General features: G+C 40.8%; 1 protein-coding gene across 1 annotated transcript in view; it reads right to left on the reverse strand.

Annotated features, from left to right (window-relative positions):
* psmd2 (proteasome 26S subunit, non-ATPase 2) overlaps positions 1 to 16,914 on the reverse strand; it is a 34,357-nt gene that overhangs the window by 17,186 nt on the left and 257 nt on the right. Inside the window, 6 exon segments of the mRNA XM_034167814.1 lie at positions 249 to 407; positions 559 to 572; positions 574 to 784; positions 7,448 to 7,569; positions 7,749 to 7,913; positions 8,007 to 8,062. Coding sequence (XP_034023705.1) covers positions 249 to 407; positions 559 to 572; positions 574 to 784; positions 7,448 to 7,569; positions 7,749 to 7,913; positions 8,007 to 8,027 — 692 coding nt within the window. The 5' untranslated portion in view covers positions 8,028 to 8,062.

The raw sequence follows: 16,914 nt of genomic DNA on the forward strand, positions 1-16,914 counted from the left end.
TGCCCAGTGCAATAAAATGTCTGATTTCATCACAAAATTACAAACAACTCACCTGTTTACATTTTTTTTGTCCTTTTTTCCCCTCATTCGATAAATTTGTTCCTTGTAATTTATTTTGGGCATTTAACCAACTTCTTCAAAAAAAGGAGGTGGGCTGATGTTCGGCCCGAGCCCTCAGACGTGCAAATACAGTATATTTTAATCTTCAGAACTGCTCAATGACTTCAATAGGTATATTGCATCCTTACATGTCCTTGCAAGATGTGAAGATGTTTTCTACTAGTTCCACATCGTTGAGCATAAGAGCCAGTCGCAAGGCCTCTGGATAACGATTAAACCTCCTGAAGATGTTCAGAGAACATCTCAACAGCGCAGAGTTTTCTGGCTCAGGAACGTAACTCACACAGCTGGAGGAATAAGGCAGTGTTAGAAATGTGGTGGGCATGTGGACCCAACACGAACAAGTGTGTATTATGTAACGGAACACATCAGCAGTGATATTTCATTATTAGGCCCTAGAGCAACATTTTGTGTGTAAAATGTAAACCCTGAACCCACCTAGTGAGATAGACGGCAAACCTTGCCATAGGCGTTTTCGTCAATGTAATCCTCCAGCATGTCCAGTCTCTCGATCTCCATCAGTAGGTCGCACGCTTCATGCTCGGCATTGTGTGCCATGTTGTAAGGTACAATTTCCTTTACCAATTTCATCAGTATCTCTTGCTGAGTTTTGTCATTCTCTTCCACCTCCTGCCACTCTTTAGCCACCTCACCAGCCAAGTGCCTGGAAAAAATAATGTAAAGAAAGTATTATCAATACAAAACTGAGCAAACATTAGAAATACCAACATGGGTGCTAAAACTTGAATTTCTACAGACTAACAAGTATTGAGAATTGCAATTAATCACAATCTTTTAAATTGATTTGTAAAATAATCAAATGAGTACTTGATATGTATATAAGAAATGACAACATAACACACATGGCTACTCAAGGTTCTCACCAGCGCAGTTGAGCGTAGGGGACTCCTACGTTGTGATTTGGGTCCCTACCCTGTGTTTCAACCAGTGTAGGGGGTTTTTCGGTTGTTTTTATTTTCTTTTTTAAAGGACATGTCGTTCGTCATTTAACGTCCCAGTTAGCAACACAAAATATTCATGATTTTAAGTCTATCAGCACACATACAGTAATAATTAGTGGTTGCTAATGTGTTTTATTGCTAATTATCCCTCTCGCTTGGTGAGTCAGCAGATGCATTTCTGGAAAACATCTTAGTCTGCGTTTTGTGGCGTGTGACATACATTTTAGGAAAAGCAAAAACATCCCAATGGCCGACAGAGTGAAACATACGCTGCTACATCTGACAATGAAGCTTCTGAGCTTTCATTCGAAAGTGATGGCTCAGATTTACATAGGATGTACAGAGAGGAGATGACACAGTTCACCCCAAAACTCTTAATTTTTTGAGAAAGTCTGTCATATTTTGGATCCTAACATGTGCTGACTCTGCTGTCTGTGCTACAAGAGCCTCTAGCAGAGACTGTTTTTAAGAGGCTGCGTTCATAATGGATGTGCACAAGCACCAAGTCTTCTCACAGTGGAGAGCGACTATGCTTTTACAGTGACTGCATCAAAATGAACAGTTATCACTTAAATTGAGTCATCATTACATGACATCACACTTACGTAAATTTTGTAATTAATCTGCGACTCCGCCTCTTAACTTTAGCAGCTACATTTCATTCAACAGCATGCTACGACGTTTTCTCAAAGCTACGTAATGCTGTCATAAAAACGAGTACTCACAAGTACTTTGTTTCAGCAGTCTCTGTAGAAGTTTGTTGCGAATGACGTATAGTTTGAGACCGGTCACAGAAGTACAGGAAACAATCCCGGTATGACAACTGGGCGAGCATGTGAAAAAGGAGGCTCAGTGTCACCACTTCCATTTAAGCCTCCCTTTTCACATGCTGGGACTTGCCACATACGGGTTAACGTTAATATCTTCAGCTTGGCTTAGCTGTGAATGTTCAGGTACATTTACCTGAGTACTCCTTTTTTTTGTGCTTAGTGTGTACGCCAAATGTAAAGCTCACTGGAAAACATTGTATTTTTGTGTGCTTCTGAGAGGAAACATTTTGGCAGTCTTTTGAATGAAACATTGTCTTGTCATATACAGTGTCTCTGAGTATTAATTTTGTCAAGGTTGAGTAGCTCTCTAACTCCATTTATTATGACCCTTCACAAATTCATAAAAAAAAAAAAAAAAACCTTTGCTTTAAAGTAAGGCTGGAAGAAAGATATTTAAAAAAAAAACCCTTTGGCTTTACTTCACACAAATCTGGCCTTCAAAATGCAGGAAATAGTGTTTCAGAGGGTTATAAGGTTCAACTGCAATACTCGTGCTTGTGGTGCTCACCTTTGCAGCTATGCCGTGCTAAATTATTTCCTATGCTGTGCAAAAATCCTGGTGAGAACCCCTGCTAGTGTTTACAGATAACTGTGACCTCAGCCACTTAGATTTTTGCTTGCATTTCTAACAAGTCACATGAGACCCCACATGATGGGTGCATTGTACTTAACCAGTGTATCCTGATCTCTTCTCTGAAAGTATGCAGGATTTTAATTATTTATTGAGAATAGAGGACGTCACTTGAATTAGTATCAAAATATCTTGCATTCTGGCATTTGCAGAGTGGACTTCTGGATATCTCCCATCTGGATTACAGAGATCCTATATTGACATACACACAGACTCTACGCGTCTGCTCCGGGGCTCTGATCTATAGCTCATCTTGTGTATTCAATTATGTCATCCCTCTACTGTGCACAATATAAGTTATATTTACTCATCTCAGTTGCAATTTCCTCATTATATGTTATGGCACAGTCTGGCAGTCTTGTCCTGTGCCTTTTGTTCTGTCTTTCTTGAATAGCAAAAACACATGGCCATCCCAGGGAGTCTGGTCGGCTTTAGATATCTTCCTATAAGATAAAAGCTATTAGGGAGTTTATCCTTCCCACTGTGACCAGTGTTCTTACTCATGGGGATGGTAAAGTCTAGACCTTACCATCAACATTTTAACATAATATTTTATGGTGACATATTATGATTTGCTGCGATATAAATAAATTGAATTTCATTAAAATCATGACAAAAACAGTCATAAAACTACTAATATATATATAATTGCCTTAAATACTGTCCACACACCATACTCCAATGTAAACTACACTAAAGAATGAAGAGAAACATGAAGGACTTTTATTACTTAAATTACAAAAGGTCCTCATTGAACTGTTTTAGCTGTGACTTTCCTGCCTTTATCATTTATTCCCCAAACCTACTTTCTGAATAAATTAGATGAGCTAAATGTCTGGTCAGTTGGTGACAATTGATTGAATATTGACTCTAGCCGATTTGCACTCAGTCACCTTCAACCCCTAACAACAAACAAAAACAAAACTGTTGCAATTATTAGGTGAATATGTACCTAAATACAAACATGGCTGCAAGCAATGAAAATTTTTGACTGAACATTTTCCGGTGAGTGGACAGACTGTGCAGCATTTTGAAAAAATGGTGCATTTGGTGCATTCTGAGTGCAATTTGGACAGTTTTCCTTGCCTAAAACAGTGCTTTTTGACTCTTATCATACTGCAAAAATGGCTAAAGTGTATTAATCTTCATCACAATTTATTTACTATTTTGCATGACAGTATGTGTCCGTAATAAGTTACCATGCACAAATGGATGACTGTCCTGCAATAATTAACTGACTATAATTTCTGCTTTCATTCTACACAATTAATCAATCCTAAGTGTGTCTTACAAAATAAATAAATTATTAGACCTTTATGCTATTACCTGGTAAATAAATAATACACTTAAAGACACTAAAAGGCATGATAAGTATTGCCAATGAAAAGTCTTTTCCCCCGTTGTTGAAGCTTATCTCTTCTTCTGCCATGTAGGGCAAATGAAGTTCCTTCAAGTGGCATCCCACTTCCTTGGTCATAAACTCCCACACTTCTGGCAAGTACTGGTCATCAACCCTGTACATCTTCACCTCTCTCCAAAGACTTGGTGTGTGGATGGATGGCATGTGGCCGTAGGCCTTCTCCACACTGAGTAGGTCCATGATACCTACATACTTCAGCACCTCAACCTGCAGTTCTACTGGCAGCAAGTCCATGGCTGTTATTAGATAAAAAATGGAAGTCTATTGTGGCATTCTGCATCATGTTATCTGTGTGGCACTGCTGAGGTTTCTTTTTAATGTTTTATTTAAACTGGAGATCACTTTTTGGGGGAACTTGTAAAATATTTAGGTACTGTAAATTAACGCAGTTGTATTTACTGTCAATTAAGCAACCACTGAAGATATATGCACTGGGGGTGGGATTTTTACTTCTTCCCACTCCCTTTCGAACTTTCTTGTCATTTTTTGTTTTGCTTCTTGTGTAGAGTGTAGAGGTACAGAGAGTACAAAGAAGCTTTGTTCATTTGATCTGCTTATATTGTGAACTGCCATGATACTGGAATTGACAACTAAGTTTTGAATAAAAAAAAAATTGATTGATTGATTGATTGAACCACCAGACCAACTGAATTTTAAATAAAGTCTTGTGAAATACTGTCACCACAATCCAGCACTTTCAAATGCCACAAGTTTTAATATAAATGATAAAAATCATAACCAATGAACACCTTTACAGTATTAGCATTTTATTTTACTTCAAAATATTTTATTTTACAAAATAGATCGTCATTTTTGAATCGATTAAAGAGTAAAAACTTAATAAATCAATTGTAAGTACTAAAAGAAGTTATGTAGAAAGCAATTTAGCCAGAAGGTCGAGAGGGGGTTAGTGTTGACTTTTTAAGTACTTGAAAGACATTGGACTCATCGAGAGGATTTAGTACTGCTATAATGGACTGATGCAGCAGGTGGCAGCAGTGCGATGCCATTAAGCGCCGTAGAAGAAGAGAGGGGTAAGTTAGATTTCATCACCAGGACACACGTTTGGAGAGGAGTGCATTTCATGTCAAAATAAAGCTATAGAGTGTAAAATTGGAAGGAAATCAATTGTAAGGCCTGAAAGGAGTTTCTGTAGGAAGTATTTTAGCAGTAAAGTCCAGTGAGAGGGGGAAGTGTTGCCTTTTTAAATACTTGAAAGACACGGGACTCAATGAGAGGATTTAGGGTTGCTTTAACGGCCTGATACAGTAGGTGGCAGCAGTCCAACAATAAGGATGCCGGCTGCCATTAAACGCCGTAGAAGAGAGGGGTGAGTTTGATTTTCTCATAGGGAGGCCCAGTTTGATAGGAGCGCGTTTCGTGTCGAAATAAAGCCATATAATTTTTTTTTTTTTTTTTTAAGTTAGCGGTTTTATACGATGAAATAAACGGAACATGGAAAAAAATGGACGGAAATTCATGTTTACCTTCAGAAAGCAATAAGCGCGTTGACAGAGTCGCTGCCCAGAACACCACTGCGCACACACGACCGCTTCCTGTAATGGCGGCCTCCGTATGGAATACATTTTAAAGCAAATTCCGTCCTCCTCTCCCGTTTTGTGTCGAAATGAAGCAATAAAATATTTTTTTCAGTTAGCGATTATAAATGACGGAATAAACGGAACCAGATAATAAAAACTGACGGAAATCCGTCTACAGACGGAGATTTTGCAGCCATGTACAGAATAAATATTGTTGGTCATGTGATCTGCACTCAGTAACTTTTAAACTCAATGAACTTAACCTTTCATAAAATCCCCCTCCTGCTTTACAGGACATTATGTATAGCAAAAATGATGTCTTGTGGCTACAACCCCATTTACACAGACGGTTTTGTCGACGGGTAGTACGTAGACCGAAGTTCGCGGTAGTTCCGGCTGTTTTCGCGGTGGAAAGGGGCGGAGCATTTCGCCGGCGTTTTGACCGTCGTACTATCCGCAAATACGCGGATAAAACGCAGCTAAATCCGCTGAATAAAGCGGCGTTTTGACGCCGTAGCATCCGGCACACGTCAGGCAATGGGGGTTAATACCCAGTTCTATCCTTTACAATCGCAGGTTAAGACGCGCGTGAGAACGGCGGTGTTCTGCTGCCGCCGATAATGCCCTGTGTACCACTGGTTAATTCCCAGGTTTTTATCCAGGTAAATCAATCAATCAATCAATCAATTTTTTTTTATATAGCGCCAAATCACAACAAACAGTTGCCCCAAGGCGCTTTATATTGTAAGGCAAGGCCATACAATAATTATGTAAAACCCCAACGGTCAAAACGACCCCCTGTGAGCAAGCACTTGGCTACAGTGGGAAGGAAAAACTCCCTTTTAACAGGAAGAAACCTCCAGCACTGGTTGGGGCTGAGGGAGAGAACCAGGAAAAAGACATGCTGTGGAGGGGAGCAGAGATCGATCACTAATGATTAAATGCAGAGTGGTGCATACAGAGCAAAAAGAGAAAGAAACAGTGCATCATGGGAACCCCCCAGCAGTCTACGTCTATAGCAGCATAACTAAGGGATGGTTCAGGGTCACCTGATCCAGCCCTAACTATAAGCTTTAGCAAAAAGGAAAGTTTTAAGCCTAATCTTAAAAGTAGAGATCCTGGAGTAAATCCTGCGTTACTCCAGGATCTTTTGCATATAGGCACCGCCCCCAGAGTATAATAGGCTGAAGCATCAGGAATACATGCCTCTGTCACTGCACGGGGAGGGAGATCATCCTCAGCCTTTTCTGCTCCTTCCTTTCCCCCTCCTCAACGTGTTGCTCGTCTCCACCACAGGCCTCCCCTCTGCTTCTGAACCAGACCTCTTGGTAAGTCCTTGCCACTGCCAATTTTCTTTATAGGAGGCATACTGGAGCTTCTCTGCAAAAATATCTGGAGCTGGCCGTGAGTGCATGCAGCGCGCTAGCGTTTTTATACTGACCGCTGCCTATCGGCCGTTTGGAACACCGTTTTAACCGGGAGGTGGCGTTTAGAATGGCGTACTGTCCGCTAGCGCCGCCGTTTTGTCTGCCTCTGTCGCCAGTTAAAACGCCGTTGAGGATGCCGATGTGGGCTCTATCACCGTTTTACACGCCGTTGGTTAGGGATACAACACCGGCCGCCAATTACGGCGGTGTAAACTGCGGCATGATGAAACGGCGATTAAAAAGTATCAAACGCCGTTGTTCGCGTTGTCTACGTCTTCACGCAAATTCTCCGGGAGCGCTCCCGGAATTATTCAACATGTTGAATAATTTTTTCGACGATTCCCGGTAAAGCCGGAACTAAGCCACGCCCCCTAGTGCCGGCGTTAACAACGGCGTTTGATCCTTAAGACGGCCAAAAACTCTTCCGGGACACTTCCGGGAGCTCTTACCACCTATGTGTACACGGGGCTTACACGGCATTGATGATTCTCGCTGAATGAAGTGAACACTTCCTACCTTACATATTCATGACCCCAGGATGCCAGCTCTTCCTGGGAGCCCAGCAGACGGTACTTCAGACACTCCCTCTCACCACTCATGGTCATTGCCAGGACTGACACCACATCAGCACAGAAATGCTGCAAATACATACATAAATAAAACTCTGTTTTAACTTATTCTTATGTTCTGTGTTTGAAAACATGGGTAAAGCATCTTGGACGATATGCAGGATAACTTCTCTGGCCCTTGGTAGTAACAGTACAGTAACAGTGTTGCTTTAGAAAACATCTAAGAGTAGACAGAAAAATGTACATACCTTGTTCTCACCAGGGGCTATGCCCTCGTAGATCTCTTTCAGCTTGCCGTAGTGTGGGCGTAGGAATTTCAGGGGTTTGGGTACCGAGGTCATGGAGGTGGTTGACGAACGGATTTGTCTGCGCAGCTCTTCCAGTGCAGGGCGATACAGTTCTGTGTTCTTCTCCTGAAATGTAGAACAGTTATTTTTGTTTACAGACAATGACAAGCACAGAGTAATAATAATAAAAATTCAAAATGTTCCTAGTACTCTACTTACACTCAGTCTCTCCACCATCATCTCCAAATCCTCTTGCAACTGTTGTCTTCTTCTGACTGATAAGAAATGAAAGAAAAGGATACAATTATACTAATATTAACAAATGTGTAACCACATAATCAACCACAAGCATCCTTGGACTGAAAAATTATGAAAGCAGGAGGCTACAATTTTTAAAGTAACAATATGTTGGTAACAAATGTGATTAAAATGATTGTATTCTTTTCATAACCATGTTGAACATCATCATCTTCCCCTGACTACTGCTGTTATCTCCTGCCAATATAATAAATGGCTTTGAATACTTGCTGTGAATCCAGTTAACCACAGTGATACAGTCAGATGACATTTGTAAACCTGGCTGCTCACAAATTAATTAAGTCTTTTCATAAGTATCATGTCAATTAAGAACTGCTTGCATCATCTACAAATTGCCACGGATAATTGTTACTAAGTTCCTTCAGCTTTTGCCTTGTTTTTTCCACTCTGGGTTGCCACAGCAAATCGAAGGTGGATTTATTTACATGTTGAATTGACACAAATTTTACAGAAGATGCCCTTCCTGATGCAACTCCAAATTACATGGAGCATAGGCAGGGGTGGGGGTTGAACTGGAAACAAGCGCACTAACCTAATGAGGTGGGCTTCATAGATAATTGGCAAAGCTTCTGGGGAAAACCTGGTCTTGTTAGGAGAGACGGCATCCATACCACTTTGGATGGAGCAGCTCTCATTTCTAGAAATCTGGCCAATTTTCTTAAATCCTCCAAACCGTGACTATCCAGGGTTGGGACCAGGAAGCAGAGTTGTAGTCCTACACACCTCTCTGCAGCTTCCACCAATAACCAGCAAAAATCTATTTAAGCATAAAAATTCAAAAAGAAAAAATAATATAGCACCTTCAACTGTACCACAGACTAAAACAGTTAAATGTGGTCTATTAAACATTAGGTCTCTCTCTTCTAAGTCCCTGTTAGTAAATGATATAATAATTGATCAACATATTGATTTATTCTGCCTTACAGAAACCTGGTTACAGCAGGATGAATATGTTAGTTTAAATGAGTCAACAGCCCCGAGTCACACTAACTGCCAGAATGCTCGTAGCACGGGCCGAGGCGGAGGATTAGCAGCAATCTTCCATTCCAGCTTATTAATTAATCAAAAACCCAGACAGAGCTTTAATTCATTTGAAAGCTTGACTCTTAGTCTTGTCCATCCAAATTGGAAGTCCCAAAAACCAGTTTTATTTGTTGTTATCTATCGTCCTCCTGGTCGTTACTGTGAGTTTCTCTGTGAATTTTCAGACCTTTTGTCTGACTTAGTGCTTAGCTCAGATAAGATAATTATAGTGGGCGATTTTAACATCCACACAGATGCTGAGAATGACAGCCTCAACACTGCATTTAATCTATTATTAGACTCAACTGGCTTTGCTCAAAATGTAAATGAGTCCACCCACCACTTTAATCATATCTTAGATCTTGTTCTGACTTATGGTATGGAAATTAAAGACTTAACAGTATTCCCTGAAAACTCCCTTCTGTCTGATCGTTTCTTAATAACATTTACATTTACTCTGATGGACTACCCAGCAGTGGGGAATAAGTTTCATTACACTAGAAGTCTTTCAGAAAGCGCTGTAACTAGGTTTATGGATATGATTCCTTCTTTATGTTCTCTAATGCCATATACCAACACAGTGCAGAGTAGCTACCTAAACTCTGTAAGTGAGATAGAGTATCTCGTCAATAGTTTTACATCCTCATTGAAGACAACTTTGGATGCTGTAGCTCCTCTGAAAAAGAGAGCTTTAAATCAGAAGTGCCTGACTCCGTGGTATAACTCACAAACTCGCAGGTTAAAGCAGATAACCCGTAAGTTGGAGAGGAAATGGTGTCTCACTAATTTAGAAGATCTTCACTTAGCCTGGAAAAACAGTCTGTTGCTCTATAAAAAAAGCCCTCCGTAAAGCTAGGACATCTTACTACTCATCACTAATTGAAGAAAATAAGAACAACCCCAGGTTTCTTTTCAGCACTGTAGCCAGGCTGACAAAGAGTCAGAGCTCTATTGAGCCGAGTATTCCTTTAACTTTAACTAGTAATGACTTCATGACTTTCTTTGCTAATAAAATTTTAACTATTAGAGAAAAAATTACTCATAACCATCCCAAAGACGTATCGTTATCTTTGGCTGCTTTCAGTGATGCCGGTATTTGGTTAGACTCTTTCTCTCAGATTGTTCTGTCTGAGTTATTTTCATTAGTTACTTCATCCAAACCATCAACATGTCTATTGGACCCCATTCCTACCAGGCTGCTCAAGGAAGCCCTACCATTATTTAATGCTTCGATCTTAAATATGATCAATCTATCTTTATTAGTTGGCTATGTACCACAGGCTTTTAAGGTGGCAGTAATTAAACCATTACTTAAAAAGCCATCACTTGACCCAGCTATCTTAGCTAATTATAGGCCAATCTCCAACCTTCCTTTTCTCTCAAAACATTCTTGAAAGGGTAGTTGTAAAACAGCTAACTGATCATCTGCAGAGGAATGGTCTATTTGAAGAGTTTCAGTCAGGTTTTAGAATTCATCATAGTACAGAAACAGCATTAGTGAAGGTTACAAATGATCTTCTTATGGCCTCAGACAGTGGACTCATCTCTGTGCTTGTTCTGTTAGACCTCAGTGCTGCTTTTGATACTGTTGACCATAAAATTTTATTACAGAGATTAGAGCATGCCGTAGGTATTAAAGGCACTGCGCTGCGGTGGTTTGAATCATATTTATCTAATAGATTACAATTTGTTCATGTAAATGGGGAATCTTCTTCACAGACTAAGGTTAATTATGGAGTTCCACAAGGTTCTGTGCTAGGACCAATTTTATTCACTTTATACATGCTTCCCTTAGGCAGTATTATTAGACGGCATTGCTTAAATTTTCATTGTTACGCAGATGATACCAAGCTTTATCTATCCATGAAGCCAGAGGACACACACCAATTAGCTAAACTGCAGGATTGTCTTACAGACATAAAGACATGGATGACCTCTAATTTCCTGCTTTTAAACTCAGATAAAACTGAAGTTATTGTACTTGGCCCCACAAATCTTAGAAACATGGTGTCTAACCAGATCCTTACTCTGGATGGCATTACCCTGACCTCTAGTAATACTGTGAGAAATCTTGGAGTCATTTTTGATCAGGATATGTCATTCAAAGCGCATATTAAACAAATATGTCGGACTGCTTTTTTGCATTTATGCAATATCTCTAAAATTAGAAAGGTCTTGTCTCAGAGTGATGCTGAAAAACTAATTCATGCATTCATTTCCTCTAGGCTGGACTATTGTAATTCATTATTATCAGGTTGTCCTAAAAGTTCACTGAAAAGCCTTCAGTTAATTCAAAATGCTGCAGCATGAGTACTAACAGGGACTAGAAGGAGAAAGCATATCTCACCCATATTGGCCTCTCTTCATTGGCTTCCTGTTAATTCTAGAATAGAATTTAAAATTCTTCTTCTTACTTATAAGGTTTTGAATAATCAGGTCCCATCTTATCTTAGGGACCTCATAGTACCATATCACCCCAATAGAGCGCTTCGCTCTCAGACTGCAGGCTTACTTGTAGTTCCTTGGGTTTGTAAGAGTAGAATGGGAGGCAGAGCCTTCAGCTTTCAGGCTCCTCTCCTGTGGAACCAGCTCCCAATTCGGATCAGTGAGACAGACACCCTCTCTACTTTTAAGATTAGGCTTAAAACTTTCCTTTTTGCTAAAGCTTATAGTTAGGGCTGGATCAGGTGACCCTGAACCATCCCTTAGTTATGCTGCTATAGACTTAGACTGCTGGGGGGTTCCCATGATGCACTGAGTGTTTCTTTCTCTTTTTGCTCTGTAGGCACCACTCTGCATTTAATCATTAGTGATTGATCTCTGCTCCCCTCCACAGCATGTCTTTTTCCTGGTTCTCTCCCTCAGCCCCAACCAGTCCCAGCAGAAGACTGCCCCTCCCTGAGCCTGGTTCTGCTGGAGGTTTCTTCCTGTTAAAAGGGAGTTTTTCCTTCCCACTGTCGCCAAGTGCTTGCTCACAGGGGGTCGTTTTGACAGTTGGGGTTTTTCTGTAATTATTGTATGGCTTTGCCTTGCAATATAAAGCGCCTTGGGGCAACTGTTTGTTGTGATTTCGCGCTATATAAATAAAATTGATTGACTGATTGACTAACCATTTGGCCACCACACCTTTCCACACGTAATTATTAAAAAAGTAATACTGCATACTGATGTCAATGTCACACTACGTGAAGCTACAATCTTCTCCTCTGATTGAGTGATTCCATATTTCAGAGTCCAGAGCCTTTGAAAACAAACAAAAACGCATACCTCACAATTGCCCATCACGACAAATGTGTTTTCTAAAATGCATTTATTTTACAACACAGTCGCAAAAAAAGGATGAGATATTGACCGGCACTGAGGATTTTTTTTTTTTTAAACAAAATGTCATGCACCCCGCCACACCATCAACCTCATGTTGCACTGGGAAAGAAGCTGAGTGGTTGACTCTACCCACCATGGTCTAGAACTATGACAAAAAATAATACAGAAACGGAGGATCTCTGTTTCCACAATGCAAACATTAAGAAATGAAGATGTATTTCAGCACAACAGATTGTAAAAGTGACACTAAAAGAAGAAGTAAGTCTTATGTAGGCCCTAAGGACTGTTCGTGCATGTGCGTATTTCCGGATTCTGTAGGGTGAAGTGGATAAGAGTCTAGGGATACGGTGGACTAATGGTTTGCAAGGTGGACTGTATAGATGGTGACCAGAGTTCACTTCCCGATTGCAGAATGCACCCAACTGACACTCCTCATAGCAGAGTGTCACACTGTCTCTCCAGCAGTACCAAATATTAACTGGGGTGTTGGGAGTGTAAGAGACACATGCCACAGGCCCTTAGTGTAATAAGATGACAAACCAAACCAGATGAAGGCTTTCACAGGTTACCCACAGAGTCTACGACTCTCCGTGGACAAGAAGCCAGTCAGACACAAGCTGCTAGACTCCAAACATGCAGTCAACTAAATCCAACACACACCACAGACTAACAACAGAATGGACTGGGAAGACCCCAAAGATTCTGCCCCTGTTCTGGAGAACATACTGAAGATCCTGCAAATTTCCACAATGACCTACAGAGCAACACGATCAGCCAAAACAAACACATTACAAAAGTAACATGGACCAAAGAAGCCCTGAATATATTCTCGATTGCATTGAATCAGTACTTGCAGAGGTAGGATGTGTTCACCTGTTGAATTTTTGGGAGTGAAACCAAACTGCTCTGTTCACTGAGCAGCAGGCAGTGAACGCTTCTGACGGACTGTGTGCTGTTGTGACACTCTTCTAATCTCTACAAGGTTGCATTTGTTTCTTTTATTTCTGTTTAACACTTCTTTTAGTTTTTAAGTGACTCTTTATTTAACTAAATTTCTCCTGTTGTGAATCTTAGGAGTGGTTAGCGTTTTGCTAGCGGTTAGCTTGCGTTAGCTAGGTCAGCTTTTTTCCCTCCCCTTGTTTCTTTTATTACTGTTTCTACCAGTCAAATACTTGTTAGTTTTTTAGTGTAACTGCTGTGAATTTTAGCTCATTATTTTCCTCCTGTGTGAATCTTAGGAGTGGTTAGCATTTTCGTTAGCAGTTAGCTCACACTAGCTTGGCTACACACTTGAATTTTCTGATGCACAAAGTACACTACTTTACACTTTACATAATGGCAGATAGGGTGGTTCTTTTAGAGAGCCGTGTTCATAAGCTAGAACAGCTTCTTAGCTCAGTGGAGTTGGATGTTACGGGCACTTCAGAAAAGGCTAGTGTTAGGCCAGCTAGCATGCCCATTAGCCTCAGCCTAAAAACACCGGCTGTGTATGACCGCTTTTGGAATGTGGTTAGGCGGAGGAAGCCACGTAGGGCTTGGTGCCTGGTTGCGGTACCCCAATCACACTTGCCACTGCGAACTGGATTTCTCCCTTGGATATGCCTGTTGTGAGGTTTTTTTTTTTTGAGCCCACGGGTGACTTCCACTCCTAAATCCAGGCCAAAACTCCAGGCTTTAGTGATAGGAGATTCTATCACCCGCAAAGTCAGGTTACAGGTGCCAGCTGACGTTAAATGTATTACTGGGGCCAGAGCCCCAGTAATTGCCTCCCATCTTAGGGTGCTGATGCTGCAGAAAGGTAGACAGAAAAAGGATGACACTATGCCACATGACACTAGTTACAGTCACATAGTTATTCACATCGGCGCCAATGATGTCAGCATGAAGCACTCCAAGGTCACAAAAATGGACACAGACAGGACTTGTGGCCTTGCCAGAAAGATGTGTCAGCATCAATTAATAGTCTCTGGTCCCCTCCCCTCCCGGCGTAAAGATGAGGCGTTTAGCAGGCTGACATTGTTAAATAGGTGGCTGACACAATTTTGTAGACAGCAAGGCTTTAGTTTTATTGATAACTGGCCTTCGTTTTGGGGCCACCGTGGCTTGCTGATGCCAGACAGCCTCCACTCTACTGGGGAAGGTGCCGCCATCTTGTCTGCGAACATAGATAGAGCTCTACAGAAAGGGTAATATTAGGACTTTACAACAGGCCACAGAGCAGGTGATTAGAGACCCTGCAAGGCTTATGACAAATGTGGTTGTGGAATCCATTAGCTTATCGGGGAAATTAGTGCAGAAAATCCACTATGGTGATAGTGCAGTTTATGGGGCAGGGAGGGAAATTCATCAAGTTGAGACTGTGGCCTGTTTTCACAGATGTGTCCATAAAAATCATAGAGGGATATGCTTTGCAAACTTAATAACCATTACAACATTGGATGACGAAATTGAGGGTGGCCCGTTGGCAGTTCCAGCAATATCAAATATTTTGTGTCTGCTACCTACAACCCACGTGGAATGTCTCAAACGTAAACCTACTTCCAGGCATCTTATATATGCTACTCTGGAACCACCCCTAAATCCAAACAGTCCAACTGTCAACCCCACTGATGTCAGCCTGGGTCTCATTAACATAAGGTTACGGTCCTTAAAATCATTGCTGATTAATGATCTAATTATGGATCATCACTTAAATATGACTGGGTTACGTGAAACCTGGCTTAAACCTACAGCTGTCCTCCCCATAAATTCTGATAAGACTGAAATGATGGTTCTTGGTCCAGTGAGACATTGGCATCAATTTGACCAGCTAACGCTTAGCCTAGGCTCATATGTCATACATCACACTGACAAAATGAGGAACCTTTAAGTAATTTTTGATCCTACATTGTCCTTTGACCTCCACATTAGAGATATTATAAGGACTGCTTTCTTCCACCTGTGAAATATAGCGAAAATTTGTCCCATCCTGTCTATGGCTGATGCTGAGACCCTGACTCATGCATTTGTTTCTTCTAGACTGACTACTGCAATGTTCTATTTTCTGGTTTACCACAGTCCAGCATTAGGGGTCTCCAATTGGTTCAAAATGCTGCTGCCAGACTTTTGACATGAAGCAGAAAGTTTGCCCACATTACAGCCATTTTGGCATCTCTTCACTGGCATTCTGCCCCTGTGAGATCAGATTTTAAGGTTCTGTTACTAACCAATAAAACTGTTCATGGACTGGCACCTCCCTACTTAGCTGACCTAATTAAACCCCCCGTACCGGCCTGGGCTCTGCGTTCTCAGGGTGCAGGACTACTTTGTGTCCCTAGGGTGAATAAAAATTCTGCGGGTCACGGAGATTTCTCTTATTGTGCCCGTTCTGTGGAATGATCTCCCTGCATCAATAAAACAGTCGGATTCTACAGAGACTTTCAAGTCCAGACTTAAGATGCGCTTATTTTCACTTTTATATGGCTAGCATACTGGCATAGGATGTTTCTATGCTTTTTACCCTTTTAAATTAATTTTATTAGGAAACGGAGCGGGCTGCGGCATCAACTTTATCTAAAGTCTGGGTCTTTTAATAAAGCTTAGGGCTAGTGGCCGGCGATCACCTCAGTATTTCTTCTGTTTTTCTTGGTGCTTAATGCTGACAAATTATACTGGATTTTTTTGTCTTTCCGATGCCTGATTCTGTTTTTTTTTCCCTATCTGTTTGAGGTGCAGCTCCATCCAGAGATGGGAGTGGTGTCTACTTCTCCAACCCTCCCATCCTGTGCACTGGCAAAATTTCCTATATAGCCTATTCCTTTTGTAAATTGTTTTGTCAATTATGTCGGTAGCATGGCCCAAGCAGAGGGTCACCCCTTTGAGTCTGCTCTGCTTGAGGTTTGTTCTTCAAATCATCAGAGGGAGTTTTTCCTTACCACTGTCACCTGTGAACTTGGTCTGGGGGTTGGTAAGGTTAGACCTTACTTGTGTGAAGCGCCTTGAGGCAACTTTGTTGTGATTTGGTGCTATATAAAATAAATGAAATAAATTGAAATTGAATTCAACTGAATCTCATTAAGAACAAACCTTTAGGTACCTTTAGGCAAACGTGACAATATGCCACCAGTGTCTTAACCCTGTAGCTGTTGCAAGGAGACAAAGTAACATAAAAAAAAACCTATAACAAAAGTGTTTTTATTAACTAGACACTCTAACTTGTATGTAGATTGAGGCTGATCATTTAATACTATTTTGTTTAATAGTACTAATCACTTAGTAGTATTTTGTTCCCTGATGTATGCTAACATCAGGGAACAAAGATAATCAGACAGCTAGCTCAAGGTAGGTTAAAATAAATTAACGAACTAAACAGAAAAAAAATCGATACTTCTTTAGTAAAACCACGTAGCACACATAACTTTAAACTAACATAAGGTTTATGTGTGGAATGTATGGTTATCCTTTGAATGACAGCGTATTGGGC

Source organism: Thalassophryne amazonica, chromosome 4 (assembly GCF_902500255.1).
Source record: "Thalassophryne amazonica chromosome 4, fThaAma1.1, whole genome shotgun sequence".
NCBI classification, from domain to species: Eukaryota; Metazoa; Chordata; class Actinopteri; order Batrachoidiformes; family Batrachoididae; genus Thalassophryne; species Thalassophryne amazonica.